We start from the raw sequence: 10,719 nt of genomic DNA on the forward strand, positions 1-10,719 counted from the left end.
CCTTAGGATGTCGTCTCCACCTCCGTCATCCTCCACCACGGCGTTCAGGACGCCCGTTTCATAGTCGGCCTCTGGTCCCTGAAGCCCTTCCTCGTGCACCCGCTGGGGCGACGTGGCCAGCGGATCAGTGACAATGTCAGCGTAGATGAAGTAGCATGATGGCTCTGCCCAGTCGAAGCCGAGCTTCACAACCAGCTTCTTTGTGGCAAGGGCGAACACAACTTCCTCGGCATCAAGCGACGAGCACCACGGCTTACGATCCTGCCACCGCACAGAATTGGGCGCAGCCTCGATCTCTCCAGGCGAATCGCGGAGGGGTCGCGACATCTTCACATGAGCCTCGATGATCAACCCCCGACCGTCATCCTCGAGGGTATGCTGATACTCGACGGTTATCGTGTGGTCATCGCTAAAGAGGGTAAGCCGGTGAGTGGTTCTACGTTGGTATTCGTCAGGACGCCAGAGTTCCGCCCTGTACCCTCGGGCGCGCAGATCGTCACGATTCTTCTTCGGCAGTACCAGGATTATCGTGTCGTGCGGCTCCGTCCAAGAGTCGTCCGTCCGTATGCCTGCGCGCCCAGGGTGGGACACGTAGACGGTCTTGAGTTGTATGTGCTTGCGAACACGTTCGATGGTCGCCGGCGACAAGGGGAAGAGATCGGCCAATTGAGGCCCGCGACTTGGCTCCGGATCAATGTTCGCATGTTCACAATACAGGTACTCAACACCAGAATGCGAGGGAGAGATGTAGCAGACCCGTCCAAGGAGGGCACCCGGATAGTCGGTGTGCTCGCACCCGAGTATTGCGAGATACCATCGGGATTCCGTGTCGTAGTTTGGATACGTGATCGTGGAATGAGGTAGACAGTGGTCAATCAGTACAACTGGGAGGTGCGTCTGAATGCCGTGGGGGGTAAAGGTGTATTGCGGCGCAGGGAGTTGGGAGAGCTGTAGACGACGGAAGACGTCGTCGTGAGACACTGCCCTGATCCCACCACCGTTGATCAGGCTGGAAGGGTCCCAGGCGAAGAGTACGTGTCCAGATCGGTAGTCAAGCCTGATCACTGTATCGCCCCGAAGGGACGAGCACTGTGCGAGGTCCTGGCTCGGCTTCAGGTCCACAAAGACTTCCTCCCATGCGAACAGGCTCTGATCTGGGAATCGCCGCACAATCTCCTCTTGCAGCCGACGGAAAGCGCGGTCGCCCTCGCCATACAGCGGAGGCATGTTGATATCGAAGATTCCGAGAAGCGAGTACGCCTGGTCTTCGGCCCTGGTCGTCTGCCTTCGGGAAGCCCACGAGAGTCGTTGGGCTACGCTGAACTCGTCGAGAGGCTTCATGTGCGATAGCACCTCGCATGGAATTCCGGTCATCTCCTCGACGACGTCAACGAGTGTATGCTTCGTTCCGATGGTGTCCCAGTCCTTGGAAAGGAAGATCACCCTATGCGGCGCGATGAGCTCCTGGAGTGTCCACCCGCGCGAGTACCATCGGCTCTTACGGAAGGCGGAGTCTTCTGCACGGGGATCTTCGCCGGACGGGACGTCGGCGAGATATGCGTAGCAGACCTTTGAAAGGCCGTACCATAGGTACATGGAGTTGATCGACTCGGACAACTCAGTGCTGCTCGTCTTGTCGATGCAACACGAGTCAATCCAGAGGTAATCGTACCCAGCGTCGCGCGCCACCCGGCACGCGCCCCGAACCTTCCGTGACAGTTCCGGGTCGTCCAGGATAGAAGAGTCGGCCTGGAGAGGGGGAAAGGAGGAGTGGTCGGATGGGGAGCTGGGAGGCGACAAAAAGCCGGCTTGGGAGAAGCCTCGGTAGCGCGCCTGGACGAGCTGCAATTGGTCAAACGTCTGCTCCCTACTCCTCCATGTATGTGACAAAATGGCGTATTCTGTCTCCTTGGGATCCTTTTCGACAAAATGTCCAGTCTTGGTGTCCAGCAGGCGCATGATAGCTTTGCGGTCTGTGAGGCGAGCCATAAGTAGCGCGCGAGTACGAATCCATCTATACGGACCGGTAGACGTGGATTGGTGCGAGTTGGAGACGGGGAGGGGATATGATCGACGGTCCAGGTCCCTACAAGGACGATGATGTGAGCTGAGATGTGCCGGAGAAGTTGTCACAGCAGATCACCTTTGTTCTGCAGTTTCCCTGTCCCGGTACGTAGGAGTCCTATTAGTTGGTAGCAGAGCCCTCATCGATGATCACAGGATGACCACGTGGCACTGCGACACAGCCGCTCTGTTGACTTCGCAGCATCAAATCACATACGAGAGACACCAGTTACATACATCGGGCAGGCCCTGTAAATACGTTCATCACAAACTGGGCACCAAGGTGTACAGTGCCGGGCAGAGTGCACTGTGAGTTGCATAGACAATGGCGGTGAGCAAAGTTCGCGACTACGGCTGACAAAGGTCTCCCAAAGGACCGCGATAAGACGACGTCTTCTGTCAACCCTACGGAACACGTCCTCTAATTTGTATAGCACCGGGTTAACCGCGCGCATCAGCGCCGGATCTGCATCTCCGGCACAAAGCTGCACACATACACATGGCGGACGGATTAAGTTCACATCAACGGGACACGACTCGGTGCGTGGTGGGCGAGCCAGGTGCGGTCGTATGTGGAGGCTCCGGTCGTCTTGCCCTGAGGAGATGCGTTGGGCACTACGAACACCTTGGGCGACAGGGTCGCCAGCGGATGCCGACCGCACGGGCACAAGGCCGGCATGCATCCACGCGAGCGCTTAGGGGGATCAGGATAGGCGTCTGAGGGCTCACAGAGAAGAGGGACATCGCCCCTGCTACTCGTACAGAGCCGGTAGACGCAGTTGGCGGAGTGTCAGAGGCATCAGGGAGACGAGGTCCAGCGAGCGGACGATGTTTGCACGCAGGGGCCATGGGCAGATTGGGCGAGCGACCGGCCAAGACGCGATCTGCAAGGCCATCCTCGTGATGACCCACGGTGGCCCAGCGGTGTCTTTATACAATCCTGCTGGGAAGCGGCTTAGAGAACGCTCACTCTGCGCCACCATTCGCTCGAGGAACTGAGCGCAGGGATCCCGGGGTGTTGCGAAGGAACAGCGCGGGGAGGCGATGGCGGTACGATGGGTGTTCTGGGAGTCGTCGAAGCAGTCTCGGATTCTTCTCAATAATGAACCACAGACGACACACATGAAGAGCTCCGCCTCACCGTGCTCCATGCCTACCGTCTCGACAAGGCTATATCGCCATATCCTGTGTACCGTTTACACGGTTGGACCAGAATAAGCCGGGCCCATATTGGGTGTAGGAGCTCAGGAAATCGCGGGAGTCGGGATTGTGCCAGACGAACCTCCCGAGAGTAGAAGAGCCGCCGCCTGACAAGCTTGTGGCAGATGACAGTATTCGTGTAGTACGGTATATACGGCACGAATTGAGCCAGAGGGCGGTACTTGGGCATTACAGCAACAATAAACCGCTCTGCACACTGCACCGAGCAAAGCGCAGCACGCATGACGTGGGAAACTCACTGATAAGGCGCATGCAGAGAACAACTCCGGGGAGTGCAAACCGAAGATATTTCCGCAGTGACGTGAAGTTTAGACCGAGAGAGAGCGGCTCAGGTGATAGATGTAGGGGAGGGAGGCGTAAGAGGGAGGTAACAAAGGGGAATGGTCTGACCAAGAGCTATCAGAGCAAGACAAGCCCACACCAGAGCAGTGCAAGTGCGAGCCGGAGAAGGAGGTACACGCAGCAAGATGGGAGATGCACGCACCGTGCAGACCACATGGAAACGACCCCGAGCGAGACGGCAGAGCACGACGAGTGGAGAAGCTAGGGAGAAGCTAAGGTCATGCCAGGTCAGGAAACAGAAAGGAAAGGTAGAGGGCACACTGGCGCGACGCGTTCCTGACACCGTGGAGGGACAGTCATACATACAGCGAGGAGACACGCCACGCCAGCTCAAGCAGATGAACGGAAGCCAAGCAAGAGGAGGAGCAGAGCTGGCTGCGTACAGCGACCTTTGACAGCTCCCGCGCGCTCCGCACCCCTGTTCCTCTTTCATAGGCTCAACTTTCTCTTGTCCAGCCAGCGATATTCCGCCAGATTACCGCTTGTCCAGCCTTCGTGGATACCACAGAAAACTCCATCTCCTCCTGGAAAGATGGCATTCAGTCTCTGCTCTAACACACGAAGGACGCTTCGTAGACGTCGGATGGAAATTCCAATGAGACACCGAGGCCACAAAGGTGCGTCCTCGCTGCTCTCTTTCCCTCCTTACCTTTCTTTCCCACACATCCCTGCCTCCGCCAGCCGTGGTCCGTCCTACTGCCTGTGTACTCATATACAAATAGTACCGGCACCCACATCGGACAAGAAGTTCGAACTACTCTGTGTCTCGCTCATCGGGTTCATCGATGTATATGGTATCTGCGCTCTGACGTGGGGTCGTCATTGCAGCTGTCGTGCACGCTCGTGCACCCCAATCCTCCAAGCCGAGTCCTTTTCCTCCAAGCTTCCTAGCTTACACCACCTGGCACGCTTCCCGCCGAGTCTGCACTCTCCTTGACTCTCGGTGGCGACTTCTCCTCTCCTGCGCGTTCTCCGTCTCCACCCTTCCATGTCACGTCTCATTCCTCTTCGACTGGTTCTGGTGCTCTCCTTCCGAGTCATCCGCCAACTTACATCGACCTAACGCTCTTCTCCAACGAGCTGGAATCCATGTATCCCGGAAAGGGTCTTCTTTGCCCTGCCTACAAATTCCTTCCCATCGTTGCCGAGTGTCTGGAAGAGGGTGACGGCGAGGGGGCCAGGCTAGACAAGCCACGGAAAGATCGTGCTGATGTGGCGATCGCGACTGTACTTGGACGTTCGCATCGCCTCCACTGGGACGTTTTCCTCCACCCACCACGAGACTACTACTGCGATCTTCTCTTCTCGTGGCTTATAGGTCGCCTCGCCTCCATATCCGTCTCTCCAAAGGGCAAGGGAACTGTGCTCCTCACCGCCGCGCGACGCGGCTAGGGCCATCTCGACAACGCCGTGCGTTATCTGCTCAACAGCAATGTGACGCCCGATCAGGTGTCCCGAGCCCGTCTGGCTGCCCAGGGTACGGCATTCTGGCTCTGAGCCAATCCCACCATCGGACCCGGATGCTAGTCCTGCGTGATTCATTTTGGCCGATCTGCGTCATGCTTGCGCGTTTTACTCGTTGAACTCGTCTCGGGCTTCCCTAGCTCCGCGCCAACGGACCCTTCTTCTTTCCAGTCTCAGCCGCCCTGTTACCCTGGGACGACAAGGCCGCTTACAATAACCGCCCTCCTATGTTCTATACCGACTTCCCGTGGCGCATATGGCTTGAGTATTGTCTTCCATTCTTCCCCATCCACGACGCAACATTCGCCGTCCTTGAGCAGGAACTCACAACAGCCCGACTCGAAGGCCAAGTAGGCCTCCGAATAGGACACGGAACTGGCTGTTAGGCCGAAGAAGGGATGGACGCGCGATACGACCTAGGGTCGTATGCTACGCACAGGTCAGTTGCTTCTGGCGAACGAATTGTTTCACCTGCATTTTGGTCGCGGTACGTCTCATGTGGCTGGTCTTGCGGTATGGGGTCTGATATATCCCGTAAATTATAGAATACTGCCTCATCCTACACACACCATGGATCATGTGATGTACGTGCAAAGGATCTCAAGAAAACGTCGGACGGTGCTTTGGTCGTAACACTGCTGATGGAGCTATCAAGCTTCAAGTTTTGCCATCTTCAGCCCGCCCACACTGACATGCTCGTCCATCGCCGTGACCTGAGTACACAGCTCATCTGACGCTTGCCTCGGGGTCTTTTGCTGAGTGCGCGAGAGAGCCGGGTGACGTGGTGTTAGTGCGTGCGATCTGTATGGAGGCAACCTTACTACGCGAAAGTGCAACAGCGCCCGATCTCTCCCACGCCACAATGACTGCTTTCAGCGCCAGTGCCACGGATGTGTTGCAATCGCCGTCACTACACTCATGGCCAGGGCAGGCCTCCGGATGTCGTCGACTAGAGAAACGTCAATGCACAGGAGCGAGAGGGCGCGAATTCCCGTCCTGATCTGATGACTCGTGTCCAGAAAGGTCAACTTTTGACTTAAGCTTACACCGTGCGTCTTCTTTTCGTCGACCCGGGCCTTTCGCTGATTCAGATACCTGGATTTCCTGTCCTGGCTTAGATTAGGACAATGAACTCAGCATTAATCTTATCTCGATTCTCTTATCAAGTTGCACCGGCGAATACAGGACGAAGTTGTCAGTCCTTTCCTGTATGGGACTCTCCATCCTCAATTTGGCCTTCCGTGTTCTGACCCGCCACCTCCTCGCGGAGACGAGCGAATCGTCGTCAGCATTAGGGCAAAAGAAAAACTCGTTCTATCTGCAGCGTTGAATCTCCTTCAGACTATACCCTCGTTAGCGGTCAGGCACTTTATCCGATCGCTTTACTTATGGCATGCTGGTTCGACGTTCGAAGAGAAGTGCAAGCTTCTCAGAAGCACTATACCCCCATATCTGTCTCTCTGTATTGAAGACACTCGCACGCCAACAGTAGCCATTCCCCTTTGTGACCGTCCTGGCACTATCAGGTGAGCTCGTCTTGAGACCAGAGGAGACTGAACTTTACCGGCCTCCCGTGTTCCCGCACCCACCCCCATCTGACTTTCAAAACTCCGCGATATCTCTCTGGTCCCTTATCATCAGCACTTCAAGGACCAACCACAGACTCACCGCCTCTGCAACTCAGCTTTACCGAGGATGCCAGGCACGACATTACCCTCGGTGCCCCGCTGGGTCGCGTCCCCAACCACCAAGGAAGCTCGCAAGTAGATATACTCCAGCTCATTGTACTGACAATACTCATGATTGACATTCACAGTTGATTGGGCAGAGCTGCCGGTCATCGACTTCTCCAAAGCGAATACACCGGAGGGTCGTGCGGAGCTCGCGCCTCGAGTGCGTGACGTCATGCGAACGGTCGGATTCATGTGCATTGTCAATCACGGCTTGACTCAGTCTCAGGTACGTACTCGACATGTGTATATCAGGAGTGCACTCCTCACGGCTCATCGCTGGCAACCCCTCAATCAAGACCGAGCGCATGTTTGACATCGGCGATGTGGTGTTCAGTCAGGTTCCGGAGGAAGAGAAGATACAATTCTCGTCAAAGCTCAAGGAGGAAGGAACGAGGATTGGATACAAGCCCCGACAGCTATTCGTGAGTCCAACCGATTGTCTTGCCATGTCACGATGCATACTGAACATGTGCCACCTCGCTGCAGGTGACGGACAACGGGGTACGCGACCAATACGAACAGTACGCAGGTAGGAAGCCTTCCTGCTGCTGATTCCGGTTGTGCGCGCGATGAACCATATCCACGGCGCTTCCCGTAGTGCACCGTACGGTGTTTGGTAGACAGAAACATCCAAAGGCGCTAGAGCTTTACCTTCCCGAAGTGCGCGCGTTTGCAGAGCACAACCACCATGACGTTCTCCACAATATTTTGAGGTACGTGAAGGAAACGAAGATGATATTCGCAGGCTAGACGTTCTGTGCTAGGCTCCTCGCTCTGGGAATGGAGATACCTGAAGAGACGTTCGTCAAGATGCATGGTTTTGATGCTACCGGGGACTCGCATGGTGGGTCCATTTATTGCACACTCATCAATAACGTACGGCTCATTGCTGGACCCATAGTTCGCTGGATCAAATAGTGAGCAGCGGAATGTCCAGTGTCCCTTCTGTGAGCTCATCGCCCGTATACAGCTTTCCTCTGACAGAGGAGGATGAGGTCAAGACGAACCACGTCTGGCTTAGGGGGCATACCGGTGAGCGATCTTCTGGCGCGCTCTCCGGTTTGGTGGCAGCTATGCTCAAGCATGCTTTCACAGACACCGGGACTGTAACGATCTTATACAGTCAGCCCATCTCAGCCCTCCAGATCCAGTCACCCGACCATAAATGGCGCTGGGTCAAGCACATCGACAATGCCCTGGTAATACCTGGCGCATCCTTGGTGGGCACTCATATGCTAACGTCCGAATGTTCAGGTGGTCAACATCGGCGAGTCGATGGAGATGCTCTCTGGCGGTTTCTACAAAGCGACAATCCACCGTGTTGTCCAGCCTCCCGCGGATCAGCACGGTCTTATCCGCCTCGGAATGTACTATTTCGCTCTAGCGGACGATGATGTGAAGCTCGTTCCTGTCGAGAGTCCCGTGCTCGAGCAGGAGGGCGTGACGCGGATGTCCGAGGACGGGCCTGCGCTGACCATGGAGGAGTTGCGGAAGATACGCTACCGTGCGTTCGGGCTGAAGGAAGCAAATACGGCAGCGGGCGGGGAAGAGCACATCGTCGAGAACGGTGTAGTGGTATTGAAGTACTACAACTGAAGTGTTCGAAACCCATCATCATGCACACTTCCATCTCTTCTGCGACTCTGCTTGAAAGACGCTTCAGTGAGATTGATCTGACACCAGAGCAAAAGAAACGTGACGAGATCTTTGTGCACGGCTTGCAGCTAGTGAGATGGTACAGTAACTAAGCGGTGAGTCTATCCCAGAAATTCTCACCAAGTCCACGAAGTATTGACGCGATCATCCAAAGCCTAGATCAGCGCATTTTTGCGCGACTTGTTTCCAAACGAGAGAAGTAAACCCTACATCTTGATTATCTGAGGTTTGCACGGAGAGGCTTGGTTGATTCTAAAAACGCTTCTTTCAGACTCCTCTTGGAGTTTGAGAGCAGTTAGCGGGAGGCCGCACAGTCCGATGGCTATACTTACAAAGCGCGTTCTACATCTGAAGAGACGTGTTATATCTATCGCGCAGCATCGAAGGACCAAATACGCAAATACGTCCCTCCGTGGAAGGTCTCGCACGCTAAGACCCTGGATTGGTCAGGTAAGTCTTCTTCAGACTGGGAGAGACTGAACTTTACCGGCCCCCCGTGTCTCCGCAATCACATCCTTCTCTCCACTCTCCACTTCAAAAGGACGTCGTCCTTCCTTGCTACTGTGCTCTCTGAGATCTGATACTGCCTCTTCACGTCTTTGTATAGGCCTGATCAAGAATGCCCGTCGCGACGCTGCCCCCCGTACCCCGCTGGGTTGTACCTTCGCCTACGAAAGAAGACCGTCAGTATATTGACTACCCCCAACTCCTATTGTGACGCTTATCCTGCATCTTTGCAGTCGACTGGGAACAACTTCCGGTTATCGACTTCTCACAGGCAAGCACACCAGAGGGTCGTGCAGAGCTTGCGCCGCGCGTGCGAGACGTCATGCGTACCGTGGGGTTCATGTGCATTGTAAATCACGGATTGACGCAGAGTCAGGTATGTACCGTATGGCGCATGTTGTTACCACGCAGCTTAGGTGTCGTCTCTCACATACGACCAGACAGCACGCATGTTTGACATCGGGGATGTAGTGTTTAGTAAGGTTCCCGAGGAGGAGAAGCTCCAGTATGCATCGAATCTCAAGGAGGACGCCACGAGGATAGGATACAAGCCCCGTCAGGTTTTTGTCAGTGCAATCGATGGCTCCCTACTGCGTGCTTGCTAAAAACAAGGTCATATTGCCATAGATGACGGACAATGGAGTTCGCGACCAACACGAGCAGTATGCCGGTAAGCGACGGACCAACTGACCGGACTTTCACTCGGGACGAACCTACTCTGACACCATCGCCAGTACACCGCACAGTGTTTGACAGACAGAAGCATCCGAAGGCACTAGAGCCGTTCCTTCCCGAGCTGCGCGCGTTCGCAGAGCACAACCATTACAACGTTCTTCACCAAATTCTCAGGTACATCTCAGAGGCGAGACAATTAAGGGAAAGCTAACAGCATATCAGACTGCTCGCCCTGGGCATGGAGATTCCCGAGGAGACGTTCGTCAAGATGCATGGTTTTGGCGCTGCTGGGGACTCTCACGGTGGGTCCTCTTCGCACATATCTGAAGGGCGTACGGGTGACTGTATTGCATGTGTAGTTCGTTGGATCAAGTAGTAAGCTAGGGAGTGTCTCAAGTCCCGTCGTCGCACCTGATAGCAGTGCCTAGTTACCCATTGACAGAAGAAGATGAGGTCAAGACGAATCATGTGTGGCTCAGGGGACATACAGGTCAGTCCCTCTCCTGTGTGCCCGCGTCATCTGCTTGCACTTTTACAGAAGTTACCTCACCAGATGCCGGAACGGTGACAATCCTGTACAGTCAGCCAATTGCAGCACTTCAGATCCAATCTCCAGACACGAAATGGCGATGGATCAAACATATCGACAATGCCCTAGTGAGCTCTACCTCATCCTTGCTTTTTGTATCCAAATTGATGGCAAAATACCCAGGTGGTCAACATAGGGACATCGATGGAAATTCTCTCCGGTGGCTTCTACAAAGCGACGATCCATCGTGTCGTACAGCCACCCGCTGATCAGCGCGGCCTGATCCGTCTGGGGATGTATTACTTTGCTCTCGCCGACGACGATGTCAAACTCGCACCGGTCGAAAGTTCTGTATTGAAGCAGGAAGGCGAGCCGAGCGGCTCCGAGTCTGGGACTACGCTTACTATGGGCGAGTTTCGGAAGATGCGTTACAGGGCGTTCGGTCTGAAGGAGGCGAAGCGCACGGACACGGGGAAGGAAGAGCATATCATCGTTAATGGCGTCGTTGTCGTGAAGTACTATAATTGA

At 55.1% G+C, this 10,719-nt stretch overlaps 4 protein-coding genes across 4 annotated transcripts; 2 read left to right on the top strand and 2 right to left on the bottom strand.

The window, feature by feature from the left end:
* Positions 1-1,134: 1,134 nt before the first annotated feature.
* Positions 1,135-1,959, bottom strand: DICSQDRAFT_24541 (HET-domain-containing protein; the record flags this gene model as incomplete). Its single annotated transcript, XM_007367356.1, has 2 exons — positions 1,135-1,749; positions 1,840-1,959. Coding segments are annotated over 2 exons (735 nt in total), but the record flags the coding sequence as incomplete, so codon positions are not given.
* Positions 1,960-4,306: 2,347 nt separating this feature from the next.
* DICSQDRAFT_138161 (uncharacterized protein) lies at positions 4,307-6,561 on the bottom strand. Its single transcript, XM_007367357.1, has 4 exons — positions 6,362-6,561; positions 6,210-6,299; positions 5,637-6,140; positions 4,307-5,578 (listed from the first exon to the last, which is right to left on the bottom strand). Exon 4 carries the CDS (start codon positions 5,167-5,169, stop codon positions 4,810-4,812), a length of 360 nt encoding a protein of 119 aa, XP_007367419.1. The 5' UTR covers positions 5,170-5,578; positions 5,637-6,140; positions 6,210-6,299; positions 6,362-6,561; the 3' UTR covers positions 4,307-4,809.
* A 345-nt stretch (positions 6,562-6,906) lies between these two features.
* DICSQDRAFT_108315 (Clavaminate synthase-like protein) lies at positions 6,907-8,420 on the top strand (the record flags this gene model as incomplete). Its single annotated transcript, XM_007367358.1, has 9 exons — positions 6,907-7,050; positions 7,121-7,246; positions 7,311-7,353; positions 7,423-7,537; positions 7,589-7,668; positions 7,726-7,741; positions 7,795-7,856; positions 7,920-8,023; positions 8,079-8,420. Exons 1-9 carry the CDS (start codon positions 6,997-6,999, stop codon positions 8,418-8,420), a joined length of 942 nt encoding a protein of 313 aa, XP_007367420.1. The 5' UTR covers positions 6,907-6,996.
* Positions 8,421-9,099: 679 nt separating this feature from the next.
* On the top strand, positions 9,100-10,719 carry DICSQDRAFT_171679 (Clavaminate synthase-like protein; the record flags this gene model as incomplete). The annotated part of the gene is made up of 10 exons (XM_007367359.1): positions 9,100-9,163; positions 9,221-9,363; positions 9,428-9,553; positions 9,615-9,657; positions 9,722-9,836; positions 9,885-9,964; positions 10,022-10,037; positions 10,091-10,152; positions 10,216-10,319; positions 10,375-10,719. 10 exons carry the CDS (start codon positions 9,100-9,102, stop codon positions 10,717-10,719), a joined length of 1,098 nt encoding a protein of 365 aa, XP_007367421.1.

The sequence above is a fragment of the Dichomitus squalens genome (genome assembly GCF_000275845.1).
Source record: "Dichomitus squalens LYAD-421 SS1 unplaced genomic scaffold DICSQscaffold_24, whole genome shotgun sequence".
Classification (NCBI taxonomy): Eukaryota; Fungi; Basidiomycota; class Agaricomycetes; order Polyporales; family Polyporaceae; genus Dichomitus; species Dichomitus squalens.

Excerpts from the sequence above, each read along its gene's own strand:
- DICSQDRAFT_138161 (XM_007367357.1), bottom strand. The coding sequence starts at position 5,169 with ATGAATCACGCAGGACTAGCATCCGGGTCCGATGGTGGGATTGGCTCA.